A 14,085-nucleotide genomic window follows, 5' to 3' on the forward strand; every position below is an offset into this window, starting at 1 on the left:
CTTTATGGTATTCATTTTGATCCCGGCCGCCCACCGTCCATGTCCTCATTGATTGGCCAACCACTATCATGTGATTCCCCCCCCCCCCCCCACCGTGCCAACATGGCGGCGCCCAGGTCCTAATTCGGGAAACGTGCACCTTGACTAATTCGGTTTTCTGTGGCTACGAGACCAGGTGAGGAGGGGCTGGGCAGCGCGGGAAGGGATTCGGACTCAGGGCGGGCCTGCACGAGGGCATCGGCTCCGCAGGAACCAGTCATCCCCAAAACGAGGGGTTATCAGCTTACCGAGGCCGCAGGTCTTCCTAGTTTCTACTTCATAGATATGTAGGACACCCCCGGGCCCAGAATGCGGCTCTCTGACCCTCTCTGTGCCTTTCCCCGCCCCCCGAACCAGGCTTGGCGGACAGAGGCACCAGCGGATGTCTCATGCAAAGATCGATCGTTCTGTGGCTAAGCCTCACTCTCCGCCCCACCCGTGTGCTCTGTACAGCCCGGTTTTTCGAGGGGCAGTCCCCAGGGCTGCCGAATCCAGCAGCGATGGAGAACGGCACCGGGCCCTGCGGAGAAGAATGCCCACGTGAAGTCCAGGAGACGACAATCACCGAGGGGGCTGCCAAAATCGCCTTTCCCAGCGCCAACGAGGTCTTTTATAACCCGGTGCAGGAATTCAATCGGGACCTGACGTGAGCAGGGGTCAGAGGTCAGCCTGGCATCGGCTAGTGGGTCAGTGTGGATGGCGGGGGCGGGGTATGAGCTAGTCCTCTGTCTCCCACCAGATGTGCTGTGATCACCGAGTTTGCTCGCATTCAGCTTGGGGCCAAAGGAATCCAGAGTGAGTGGAGGTCCAGGCTTCTGGCGGGCGGGGGTCACATAAGTCTTATCTCCCTGCCTGGGCCCTTCTGCCGCCCAAATCCAGAGAGGCTTCAGCCACATAGCAGGCCCTGGGTTCTGCTCCTTCAGCCTTTCCCCAGGGATTTCAGGGAAGATATTTTGGAGATTAAGGGGAGGTTTCTCAGAGGGGACTTAGTTACTCTCTGACTTGTGCCTCTGGGTGGCTGCAGTCAAGGTGCCAGGAGAGAAGGACACGCAAAAGGTGGTCGTGGACTTGTCAGAGCAAGAGGAGGAAAAGGTTGAACTGAAAGAGAATGAAAACCTGGCCTCAGGAGACCAACCTCGCACAGCGGCCGTGGGGGAAATCTGTGAGGTGGGGCCTGAGCATAGCAGCTGGCAGTCCTGGAATTTAGTGGGAGACAGAGGGCTCCTGGAGGGGGAGAGCTATAGGAGGTGGGTGGTGGGGGCTCCTTGGGGCCCAGAAGAGGATGGAGATGGAGATGTGAGGGAGGTTTTCTGCTTACTCCAACAGGAAGGCCTGCATGTGCTGGAAGGCCTGGCAGCTTCAGGCCTACGTTCCATTCGATTTGCCCTAGAGGTGCCTGGGCTCAGATCTGTGGTTGCAAACGATACCTCTGCCCGGGCTGTGGATCTCATACGCCGGAATGTCCAGCTCAATGATGTGGCACACCTGGTACAGCCCAGCCAAGCAGATGCCCGGTAGGTTCTGGGCATCACAGCCTAGCTATGGGACAAGGCTGCCTGGGATCAAAATTCTGGCTCTGTCCTATTCTCACTCTATGACCTTGAGTGAGTGACTTAGCTTCTTTGAGCCCCAGTTTCCTTGTCTGTCAACTGAGAAAACTAGTTTTACAGGGGTTGCTGTGATGAGTAAGTAATAGATAATTATTGTACGATCCATACTCTGTGCCAGAAATAAGTAGCATTCTGGTCTCTGTTTTAACTTCTTATACTCCTTTTATTCATTCAAATAAGCCATAGTATATGCAGTGTCTGCTATGTGCCAGGCACCGTTTTCAGAGCTGGAAATGCATCAGGAAACAAAACAGGCAAAATTGGTGACCTTCGCAAGAGTTGGCAAACAATAGCCTATGGGGCTCACAGCCTGTTTTTTTTTGTTTGTTTGCTTGTTTGTTTTTTGAGATGTAGTCTCACCCTTGTTGCCCAGGCTGGAGTGCAGTGGCATGATCTCAGCTCACTGCAACTTCTGCCTCCCGGGTTCAAGCGATTCCCCTGCCTCAGCCTCCCGAGTAGCTGGGATTACAGGCACGTGCCACCACACCTGGCTAATTTTTATTTATTTATTTATTTATTTATTTTTTTTTTTTTTTTTTGAGATGGAGTCTCCTTCTGTTGCCCAGGCTGGAGTGCACTGGTGTGATTTTGGCTCACCACAACCTCTGCCTCCCAGGTTCAAGTGATTCTCCTGCCTCAGCCTCCCAAGTAGCTGGAACTATAGGCATCTGCCACCACACCAGGCTAATTTTTGTATTTATAGTAGAGATGGGGTTTCACCATGTTGGCCAGGCTGGTCTCGAACTCCTGACCTCAAGTAATCTGCCCGCCTCGGCCTTCCAAAGTGCTGGTATTACAGACATGAGCCACTGCGCCTGGCCTAGCCTGGTTTATTAATGGCCCACGAGCCAAGAATGTTTTTTACATTTTTAAAGCTTAAAAGGCCGAGCGCGGTGGCTCAAGCCTGTAGTCCCAGCACTTTGGGAGGCCGAGACGGGCGGATCATGAGATCAGGAGATTGAGACCATCCTGGCTAACACGGTGAAAACCTGTCTCTACTAAAAAATACAAAAAAATTAGCCGGGCGTGGTGGCGGGCACCTGTAGTCCCAGCTACTCGGGAGGCTGAGGCAGGAGAATCACTTGAACCCAGGAGAGGGAGGTTGCAGTGAGCCAAGATCACTTCACTGCACTCCAGCCTGGGCAACAGAGGGAGACCCCATCTCAGAAAAGAAAAAAAAATAGGCCGGGCGCAGTGGCTCACACCTGTAATCCCAGCACTTTGGGAAGGTGAGGTGGGTGGATCACGAGGCCAGACGATCCTGGCTAACACGGTGAAACCCCGTATTCACTAAACATACAAAAAATTAGCCGGGTGTGGTAGCGGGCACCTGTAGTCCCAGCTGTTCCGGAGGCGGAGGCAGGAGAATGGCACGAACCTGGGAGGCGGAGCTTGCAGTGAGCCAAGATCGCGCCACTGCACTCCAGCCTGGGCGACAGAGCGAGACTCCATCTCAAAAAAAAAAAAAAAAGCTTCAGAAAGAAGAATATGCAGTAGGTACCATATATGACTCACAAAGCCTAAAATACCATCTGACCTTTTCCAGAGAAAAAAGTTTTTACTTTTCTGACCCTACTAGAATCCAAATAGTAATCACAGACAATGAAAATTAATTAGCTGGGCATGGTGACTCATGCCTGTAATCAAGCATTTTGAGAGGTCAAGGCAGGAGGATCGCCTGAGGTCAGGATTTCAAGATCAGCCTAGGCAACACAGTGAAACCCCTGTCTCTACAAAAATTTTAAAATGAGGTCAGACGCAGTGGCTCACCCCTGTAATCTCAGCAATTTCGAAGGCCGAGGCGGGTGGATCACTTGAGGTCGGGAGTTCCAGACCAGCCTGGCCAACATGGTAAAACCCCGTTTCTACTAAACATATAAAAATTAGCCAGGCATGGTGGCACGTGCCTGTAATCCCAGGTACTTGGGAGGCTGAGGTAGGAGAATCACTTGAACCCAGGAGGTGGAAGTTGAAGTGAGCTAAGATCCCGCCACTGCGCTCCAGCCTGGGTGACAGAGGGAGACTCTGTCTCCAAAGAAAGAAAGAAAAAAAAAAATGTGTTAATATGTCTATAAACTGCTTGAAATGGTGTCAGGCAGATACGTCTTATATCAGTATTGTTGTTTCAGATGTGTGGACTGAGGTCCACATGGTGCTTTTCTTAAGTAGGAAAATTGTGCAGTTTAATAAATGACCAAGGCCAGGTGCAGTGGCTTACACTTGTAATCTCAGCACTTCGGGAGGCTGAGGTGGATGGATCACATGAGGTCAGGAGTTTGAGACCAGCCTGGCCAACATGTTGAAACCCCGTCTCTACTAAAAATAGAAAAATTAGCCGGGCATGGTGGCACATGCTTGTAGTCCCAGCTACTTGGGAGGCTGAGATACAAGAATTGCTTGAACTGGGGAGGCGGAGGTTGGAGGGAGCCGAGATCACGACACTGCACTCCAGCTCCCCTAATATGTGTAGGGGACAGAGAAGGTACCTGGTGCGGGAGGCTGAGGACCTGGCCCTCTTTGCACCCAGGATGCTGATGTACCAGCACCAGAGGGTGTCGGAGAGGTTCGACGTCATTGATCTGGACCCCTATGGCAGCCCAGCTCCCTTCCTGGATGCAGCTGTGCAGGCTGTGAGTGAAGGAGGTGAGGCTGGGATGGCACTGGGGTAGGAGCAGGGCCTGGGGTGTTGGAGGGTTCTCACTGCCCAGCCCCTCTCTACAGGGTTGCTGTGTGTGACCTGCACGGACATGGCGGTGTTGGCAGGGAACAGCGGGGAGACATGCTACAGCAAGTACGGGGCCATGGCCCTCAAGAGCCGGGCCTGCCACGAGATGGTGAGGCGCCCTCTGCCAGCCAGCCAGGGAGACCGGGGGACAGGTGGTTGTCTGAGTCCCTTCCCAATACACTTTCCCCCTCCTCAGACCTGCTCAGCTTCCTCCACGCAGATGGCCAGATGCATCCCAGGCTATTAACGACAGGCATGTCTTCAACCCACGTAGTTCCTAAGAGCATGGGCTGATAATCGTGGTCATTTGGGGACAGTGGCTTTGGCCAGGATAAGAGCGCATGGCCACAGTGTTTTAGTTTTCTGTATTAAAACAACTTTTCAAAATAAATATTTTTTTTAAAGGTGGTTTTTCCAGGACTGAGTTTAAATCCTAGCTTTGATGGTGGCTCTGGGCAAGTGACTTCACCTTTCTGGTCCTCAGTTTTTTCGCATCTGTAAAATGGGCACAATGATATTCTGAAGGCCGGGCTCAGTGGCTCATGCCTGTAACCCCAGCAGTTTGGGAGGCCGAGGCAGGTGGATCACTTGAGGTCAGGAGTTTGAGATCGGCTGGCCAGCATGATAAAACCCCGTCTCTACTAAAAATACAAAAATTAGCCCGGTGTGGTGGCAGGCACCTGTAATCCCAGCTACTCAGGAGGCTGAGGCAGGAGAATCACTTGAACCCAGGAGAGGGAGGTTGCAGTGAGCCAAGATCACTCCACTGCACTCCAGCCTGGGCAACAGAGGGAGACCCCATCTCAGAAAAGAAAAAAAAATAGGCCGGGCACAGTGGCTCACACCTATAATCCCAGCACTTTGGGAAGTTGAGGTGGGCGGATCACGAGGCCAGGTGATCCAGACGATCCTGGCTAACACGGTGAAACCCCGTATCCACCAAACATACAAAAAATTAGCCGGGCGTGGTAGCGGGCACCTGTAGTCCCAGCTGTTCCGGAGGCGGAGGCAGGAGAATGGCGTGAACCCGGGAGGCGGAGCTTGCAGTGAGCCGCGGAGCTTGCAGTGAGCCGAGATCAGGCCACTGCACTCCAGCCTGGGCAACAGAGCGAGACTCTGTCTCAAAAAAAGAAAAAAGGGCCACGAGCGGTGGCTCACACTTGTAATCCCAGCACTTTGGAATGCTGAGGCGGGCGGATCACGAGATCAGGATATGGAGACCATCCTGGCTAACACAGTGAAACCCAGTCTCTGCTAAAAATACAAAAAATTAGCTGGGCGTGGTGCCGGGCACCTGTAGTCCCCAGCTACTCCGGAGGCTGGGGCAGGAGAATGGCGTGAACCTGGGAGGCGGAGCTTGCAGTGAGCCGAAACTATGCCACTGCTGCACTCCAGCCTGGGCGACAGAGCGAGACTAAGTCTCAAAAAAAAAAAAAAAAAAAAAAAAGAAAGAAAGAAAAAGAAAAAAGAAATAGGCTAGGCGCGGTGGCTCACGCCTGTAATCCCAGCATTCTGGGAGGCCGAGGAGGGCGGATCACCTAAGGTCAGCTGTTCAAGACCAGCCTGGCCAATATGGTGAAATACCGTCTCTACTAAAAATACAAAAAAACAAACAAACAAAAAAAATAGCTGGGCGTAGTGGCAGGCCCCTGTAATCCCAGCTACTTGGGAGGCTGAGGTAGGAGAATCGCTTGAACCTGGGATGCGGAGGTTGCAGTGAGCGGAGGAGTTCGCATCATTGCACTCCATCCTGGACAACAAGAGCAAAACTCCGTCCGTCTCTAAAAAGGAAAAAAAAAAAAAAGATCTGACCCTGCTGAGTGTCTGATCAGGATTCAAGAAGACTGAGTGTCCACGTGCAGCAGCTCATGCCTGTAATCCTAGCACTTTGGGAGGCCAAGGCAGGAGGATCACTTGAGGTTAGAAGCCTGGGCAACATAGTGAGGACCCCATCTCTACAAAAAAAACCTAAAAATTACCTAGGTGTGGTGATGGATGCCTGTGGTCCCAGCTACTCTGGAGACTGAGGCAGGAGGATCACTTGAGTCTAGGAGTTCAAAGTTATCGTGAGCTTTGATAGTGCCACTGCACTCCAGCCTGGGCCACAGAGGGCTCTTATCCTTGTTCCTAAAGGGTCCTGTCATCAAGTCAGCCTGGGAAATGCTGTCTCCTTTCCCCTATCAGAGTCTCACACTAGCAGAAAGGCCCTGGCTGTTTTCTTTTTTCTTTTTTGAGATGGAGTTTCACTCTTGTTGCCCAGGCTGGAGTGCGGTGGTGAGATCTCAGCTCACTGCAACCTTTGCCTCCCAGGTTCAAGTGATTCTCCTGCCTCTCAGCCTCCCGAGTAGCAGGCGCCCGCCACCACACCCGGCTAATTTTTTTTATTTTTAGTAGAGATGGGTGTTTCGTCATGTTGGCCAGGCTGGTCTCAAACTCCTGACCTCAGGTGATCCACCTGCCTCAGCCTCCCAAAGTGCTGGGATTACAGGTGTGAGCCACCGTGCCAGCCCAGGCCCTGGCAGTTCTACAGCACCCAGTATCCCTGCTTCATGCCCACAGAGCCCTTGGGGGTGGGAACGTGGGTCCTCAGTAATGCTACAGGGCACACCGATGATGCTAATCAGAATAGGCTGGGTCTATGCTTTCCTCACTCATTTAGTGTCCCCAGCAGTGCCACAGAGAGGGACTGTTGTGATTTTGCAGATGAGGAAACTGAGGCACAGAGAGGGGATACTTACCTGTTGCGGGTCCCACAGCCAGGACTCTCGGGGGTGGGCTTGGAGACCAGCGAGCTGGCCTTGAGCCTGTATTTGTGAGTACCATATAGGGCTCCTGGTGGGGTGGGTGGATAGTGGAGGGGAGGCTGACACCCACCCCCCGCCACCAGGCCCTGAGAATCGTCCTGCACAGCCTGGACCTCCGCGCCAACTGCTACCAGCGCTTCGTGGTGCCGCTGCTCAGCATCAGCGCTGACTTCTACGTGCGTGTTTTTGTCCGTGTCTTCACCGGCCAGGCCAAGGTCAAGGCCTCAGCCAGGTCAGCCCCGGGGCCAGGGGCAGGGGGGTCGCGGATTGAGAGAGGAGACGGGAACTTGCCCTGGGGGATCTGGGCAGAGCCAGTCTAAGGGAGGATTGGGGTGTGGTGGTCACGCTGGGAACTCGTGGCCACTGATACCCCCCACAGCAAGCAGGCGCTGGTGTTCCAGTGTGTGGGCTGCGGGGCCTACCACCTTCAGCGCCTCGGCAAAGCGTCAGGAGTCCCCGGCAGCCGGTGAGCAGGGAGGAAGGAGGAGAAGGGGAGTCCCAGGGTTTTCCTCCCTCCCTACCAACCGCCCCTCTCTGTTTAGGGTTAAGTTCTCTGCAGCCTGTGGTCCCCCCGTGACCCCTGAGTGTGAGCACTGTGGGCAGCGACACCAGGTAGGGCGAGGCCAGGGGAGGCAGAGGAGCGAGAGGGTCTCGGAGGTCATGGTCCCTGCTCACCTATCCCCGGTCCTCCCCCAGCTTGGTGGCCCCGTGTGGGCAGAGCCCATCCATGACTTGGATTTTGTGGGCCGTGTCCTGGAGGCTGTGAGTGCTAACCCCGGCCGCTTCCACACCTCGGAGCGGATCCGAGGGGTTCTGAGCGTCATCACTGAGGTGAGGGCTGGGCTGTGATGGGGGAGGGGGCTCCACCTATGCCCACCCATCTCCACGCATGCCCATCCTGTCCCTCATCTCAGGAGCTCCCGGACGTGCCTCTGTACTACACCCTGGACCAGCTGAGCAGCACCATTCATTGCAACACGCCCAGCCTCCTGCAGTTGCGGTAAGAGCCCCTGGGGCTGGGAGGAGCCTGTCCCTGACCACAGGGTGGCCTGGGGCAAGTCCAGGGATTCTCATGCATAGAACTTGTGAGGGGGTGGGGAGAACCCTGTGCAGTGTCTCTTGCCTCTAACCCCAGTACCCTGGGAGGCTGAGGCAGGAAGACCACTTGAAGCCAGGTGTTCAAGACCAACCTGGGCAACATAATAAGACCCTATCTCTAAAAAATAAATTAAATAAATAAATATATATATATACACACACGCGCACACACATATACATACGTATGCATATATACACATATATATGTATATATATACATACACACACACGCACACACACATATATATATATTAGTCTGGCATGGTGGTACATGCCTGTAGTCCTAACTACTCAGGAGGCTGAGGCAGGAGGATCATTTGGGCTAGGAGTTTGATGCTAAAGTGAGCTGTGATCACGGCACTCCAGCCTGGGTGAGAACCTGTCTCTTAAAAAAAAAAATTAGGCTAGGCTTATTGGCTCAGGCCTATAATCCCAGCACTTTGGGAGGCTGAGGTGGGCGAATCACTTGAGGCCAGGAGTTTGAGACCAGCCTGGCCAATATGGCGAGACCCCGTCTCTACTAAAAATACAAAAATATTAGCCGGATGTTGTGACCCACCTCTGTAATCTCAGCTACTCAGGAGACTGAGGCAGGAGAATCGCTTGAACCTGAGAGGCAGAGGCTGCAGTGAGCCAAGATTGCGCCATTGCACTCCAGCCTGAGCGACAGAGTGAGACTCCACCTCCAAAAAAAAAAAAAAGTAAAGAAAAAGAAGGCGGGACGTGGTGGCTCACGCCTATAATCCCAGCACTTTGGGAGGCTGAGGCGGGCGAATCACTTGAGGCCAGGAGTTTGAGACCAGCCTGGCCAATATGGCGAGACCCCGTCTCTACTAAAAATACAAAAATATTAGCCGGATGTTGTGACCCACCTCTGTAATCTCAGCTACTCAGGAGACTGAAGCAGGAGAATCGCTTGAACCTGAGAGGCAGAGGCTGCAGTGAGCCAAGATTGTGCCATTGCACTCCAGCCTGAGTGACAGAGTGAGACTCCACCTCCAAAAAAAAAAAAAAAAGTAAAGAAAAAGAAGGCCGGATGTGGTGGCTCACGCCTATAATCCCAGCACTTTGGGAGGCCGAGGCAGGCGGATCACAAGGTCAAGAGATCAAGACCATCCTGGCCAACATGGTGAAACCTTGTCTATACTAAAAACACAAAAATTAGCTGGGCGTGGTGGCACGTGCCTATAGTCCCAGCTACTCGGGAGGCTGAGGCAGGAGAATCACTTAAACCCAGGAGGCGGAGGCTGCAGTGAGCCAAGATTGCACCATCGCACTCCAGCCTGAGCGACAGAGCAAGACTCCATCTCAAAAAGGAAAAAGAAAGAAAAGAAATGAATTCTGTAGCCATGAGCCCTTGCCGAAGGTAGTCTGACCCACACTGGTCAGCTCAGGCTTTGGGGTCAAGGGGTCCGGCCTCTCCCTCATGATCCCTGCTGTCCCCCAGGTCGGCCCTCCTCCACGCTGACTTCCGGGTCTCGCTCTCCCACGCCTGTAAGAACGCTGTGAAGACAGATGCCCCTGCCTCCGCCCTCTGGGACATCATGCGTTGCTGGGTGAGGGCAGGGCTGACCTCATGCAGGTGGGAGGGCAGGTGGTGGTCACCTGGAGGTCCCTTGGGCCTAGTACTCCCTAACCTCTGACCTCTGCCCCCAGGAGAAGGAATGTCCGGTGAAACGGGAACGACTATCAGAGACCAGCCCAGCGTTCCGCATTCTCAGTGTGGAACCCAGGTAGGGGCAAGCACATGCGGGAGGGGCCAGGGCTGCCCATAGGCATGGGAAGCACACGTGTGTGCGGACAACACACATGCTGCCCCATCTGTGTTGACTCATGCCCATTCTTCAAGTGAGATTCAAAATCTGCTGACGGGCTGGGTAGGTGGCTCACGCCTGTAATCCCATGACTTTGGGAGGCTGAGGCACCTGAGGTCAGGAGTTCAAGACCAGCCTGGCCAACATGGTGAAACCCCATCTCTACTAAAAATACAAAAATTAGCTAGGCGTGGTGTGGTGGTGGGTGCCTGTAATCCCAGCTACTCGGGAGGCTGAGACAGGAGAGTCACTTGAACCTGGGAGGCAGCGGTTGCAGCAAGTCTAGATCACGCCATTACACTCCAGCTTGAGCGACAGAGCGAGACTCCCATCTCAAAAAGAATCAGAAAATAGCCGGGCGCAGTGGCTTGCGCCTGTAGTCCCAGCACTTTGGGAGGCCGAGGCAGGCGGATCACAAGGTCAGGAGATCGAGACCATCCTGGCTAACATGGTGAAACCCCATCTCTACTAAAAATACACACACACAAAAAGAAATTAGCCGGGTGTGGTGGCAGGCGCCTGTAGTCCCAGCTACTCCGGTGGCTGAGGCAGGAGAATGGCGTGAACCCAGGGGGCGGAGCTTGCAGTGAGCCAAGATCGCACCACTGCACTCCAGCCTGGGCGACAGAGCAAGACTCCGTCTCAAAAAAAAAAAAAATTAAATAAATAAATAAATAAATAAAAATAAAAATAACAAAATCTGCTGACTGGGCTGGGAGTAGTGGCTCACACCTGTAATCCCAGCACTTTGGGAGGCCAAGACAGGCAGATCACCTGAGGTCAGGAATTCAAGACCAGCCTGGCCAACATGGCAAAACCCTGTCTCTACTAAAAATACAAAAAAAAAAAATTAGGCGTGGTGGCACATGCCTGTAGTCCCAGCTACTCGGGAGGCTGAGGCAGGTGAATCGCTTGAACCTGAGGCAGAGTTTGTAGTGAGCCGAGATTGCACCACTGCATTCTCCGTCTCAAAAAAAAAAAAAAAAAAAAAGGGAAAAGAAAATTAGCATTATCAGCATACCAGGGGTAGCTTTTTGTCCATTTTGTTCACTGTCTATTCCCAGCACTGAGAACAATGCAGGCACACAGTCGTTAAATAAAAATGTTTATTAGGGCCAGGCGTGGTGGCTCATTCCTGTAACCCCAGTGCTTTGGGGGCCAAGGCGGGAAGATCGCTTGAGCCCAGGAATTTGAAATCAGCCTGGGCAACGCAGTAAGACTCCATCTCTACGAAAAAACAAAAAATTAGCTGGGCATGGTGGTACCTGCCTGCCGTCCCAGCTACTCAGGAGCTTGAGGAGGAGGCAGGAGGATTGCTTGAGCCCAGGAGTTCCAGACTGCAGCTTTGATGGCGATCACACCACTGCACTACAGCCTGGGCAGCAGAGTGAGACCGTATATCTTTATTTCATTATTTTTTTTTAGACGGAGGCTCACTCTCTTGCCCAGGCTGGAGTGCAGTGATAATGATTTCAGCTCACTGCAACCTCCGCCTCCCAGGTTCAAGTGATTCTCCTGCCTCAGCGTCCCAAGTCGCTGGTATCACAGGCACCCGGCACCACGCCCAGCTAATTTTTGTATTTTTGGTGGAGATGGGGTTTCACCATGTTGGCCAGGCTGGTTTCCAACTCCTGACCTCAGGTGATCCACCCGCCTTGGCTTCCCAAAGTGCTGGGATTACAGGCATGAGCCACTGTGCCTGGTGGAGACCCTCTATCTCTTTTTTTTTTTTTTTTGAGAGACGAGTCTCGCCTCTGTCGCTTCCAGGCTGGGGTGCAGTGGCCGATCTCAGCTCACTACAAGCTCTGCTCCTCCTCGGGTTCACGCCCATTCTCCTGCCTCAGCCTCCCAAGTAGCTGGGACTACAGGCGTCACCGCCCACCTCGCCTCAAGGTTTTGTAATTTTTAGTACAGACGGGGTTTCACCGTGTTAGCCAGGATGGTCTCGATCTCCTGACCTCGTGATCCGCCCGTCTCGGCCTCCCAAAGTGCTGGGATTACAGGCTTGAGCCACCGCGCCCGGCTGAGACCCTATCTCTTTAAAAAAAAACAAAAATGTTTATTTGATGAATGAGAGAATCCTCCTGACATGAGCAGACACCTCGTGCTGTGTGGTGGAGGCGGAGAGGCCCTGTGGGGAGTTGGGACACACTCGTGTGGCAGCTGCCCCCAGCCCTGACGCCCCACCCCTGCTTCCCTAGGCTGCAGGCCAACTTCACCATCCGGGAAGATGCCAACCCCAGCTCCCGCCAGCGAGGACTCAAGCGCTTCCAGGCCAACCCGGAGGCCAACTGGGGTCCCCGGCCTCGTGCCCGGCCAGGGTGAGTGGTGGTAGAGTTGGGGTGGGGCTCAGCCAGGGAAAGCAGAGGTAAAGGGCAGATGAGGTCCCACCTACTCCTCCCCTCGCACAGGGGCAAGGCGGCCGACGAAGCTATGGAGGAGAGACGCAGGCTGCTTCAGAACAAGCGGAAGGAGCCGCCGGAAGATGCGGCCCAGCGGGCTGCCCGGCTCAAGACATTTCCTTGCAAGAGGTTTAAGGAGGTAAGGTCCCTCCTCCCTTTCCCCCACGACAGGACATGTGAGTCTCCCCTTTGGGCAACAGGGAGAGAACTGGGGGAGCTGGAGCCAGGCAAGTGCTTGGGAGTGGGCTTCCCATTCCAGGAAAGGAACCCATCAGGGGCTGCTGAGCTCCGGGCAGGGGTTCACACCCACCATCTTCCCACCAGGGCACCTGTCAACGCGGGGACCAGTGCTGCTACTCCCACAGCCCCCCGACACCCAGGGTTTCTGCTGATGCTGTCCCTGACTGTCCAGAGACCTCCAACCAGAGCCCCCGTGGACCTGGGGATGCCGCTAGGCCAGGCATAGACTGAACCAATAAAGAGATGTCACGTCACCTTCTCCCGATTGCCTGTGATTTGTGTATTGGTCCATACAGCTGCATGACTGGGATCTGTTCCTGTCTTCCTCTGGGGGTCGTTCGCCCCTGCCTGACTGGAGTGTTGAGCCTGTATGGGAGGTAGGAGCTGACCATCTGCACAGTGGTCGGCCCCTCTGCAGCGAGGGTCACTGAGCCACCCCAGAGTCGGAGCCTGCGGTTCCCGAAGTGGCCACGGTGCGGCAGCTGTGCGCTGGCTCCCGCGGGGGGTTCTGTCCCTCTTCCCCCTCCCACCTTCAGCGCGCTCCAGGCCGCGGGCTTGCGCATAGGGGGGCGCTCCTGCCCGGTAACCCCCACGTGTCCTCGCGCTGCTGCCTCCTCGCCGCCTGGTTTCTTTGGCCCAGCTCTCCAGGGGCCGCAGTGGCGGAAGCTGGACCGGAACCAGGCGCCCTGTGCATCCGCTCCAGACCAGGTGCTTCCTGCCCTGAGGCCCGAGGGGGCGTGCACACAAAGAGGGACCTCGCAGGCTGCTGCCCAGACACCCAGTGAGGGGGAGCTGTACCCCTCCCTGCCCTCCAGAGCGGGCTTTAGTAACGTTAAGGAAGAGTTCTGGGGCAGGATCCCCTCTCTGGCTCCTGTGCCCTTCATCCCCATATGTAATGAGGCTAATCTTAGGACCCTCTTTGTAGGAATATCAGAGTTAGTTTCAGTGCTTAAACTTTTTTTTTTTTTTTTTTTTTGAGGCAAAGTCTAGATGTATGGATGGCCCAGGCTGGAGTGCAGTGGTGCAATATTGGCTCACTGCAACCTCCACCTCCCAGGCTCAGGCCATGCTCCCACCTCAGCCTCCAGAGTAGCAGGGACTACAGGCACACACCACCACCACCAGCTAATTTTTGTATTTGTTGTAGAGATGGGGTTTCGCCATGTTTTCCAGGCTGGTCTCAAACTCATGAGCCCAAGCAATCCGCCAGTCTCAGACTCCCAAAGTGCTGGGATGACAGGCATGAGCCACCACGCCTGGCCTTTATTGCATAAAACTTTAGTTCCTGCTTCTTTGGAGGAAAGCAATGGAGGTGTTGATCGTGAGGTCCTGTGCTCCGCCCCATTCCTGGGC

At 54.3% G+C, this 14,085-nt stretch overlaps 1 protein-coding gene across 11 annotated transcripts; it reads left to right on the forward strand.

Annotated features, from left to right (window-relative positions):
* Positions 1–9: 9 nt before the first annotated feature.
* TRMT1 (tRNA methyltransferase 1) lies at positions 10–12,991 on the forward strand. Of its 11 annotated transcripts, none has more exons than XM_021930758.2 (17): positions 10–175; positions 397–685; positions 779–834; positions 1,064–1,206; positions 1,366–1,553; positions 4,120–4,292; positions 4,371–4,483; positions 7,262–7,410; positions 7,558–7,644; positions 7,721–7,790; positions 7,875–8,009; positions 8,093–8,178; positions 9,724–9,832; positions 9,933–10,009; positions 12,292–12,411; positions 12,502–12,631; positions 12,817–12,991. In XM_021930758.2, exons 2-17 carry the CDS (start codon positions 429–431, stop codon positions 12,961–12,963), a joined length of 2,040 nt encoding a protein of 679 aa, XP_021786450.1. In that variant the 5' UTR covers positions 10–175; positions 397–428; the 3' UTR covers positions 12,964–12,991. The 11 variants fall into 11 exon arrangements, with proteins under 11 accessions (XP_021786450.1, XP_009191909.1, XP_021786459.1 ...); XM_009193645.4 differs by having other exon boundaries at positions 4,177–4,292; XM_021930767.2 differs by having other exon boundaries at positions 4,177–4,279.
* The last annotated feature ends 1,094 nt before the right edge of the window (positions 12,992–14,085 follow it).

The sequence above is a fragment of the Papio anubis genome, chromosome 20 (genome assembly GCF_008728515.1).
Source record: "Papio anubis isolate 15944 chromosome 20, Panubis1.0, whole genome shotgun sequence".
NCBI lineage: Eukaryota > Metazoa > Chordata > Mammalia > Primates > Cercopithecidae > Papio > Papio anubis.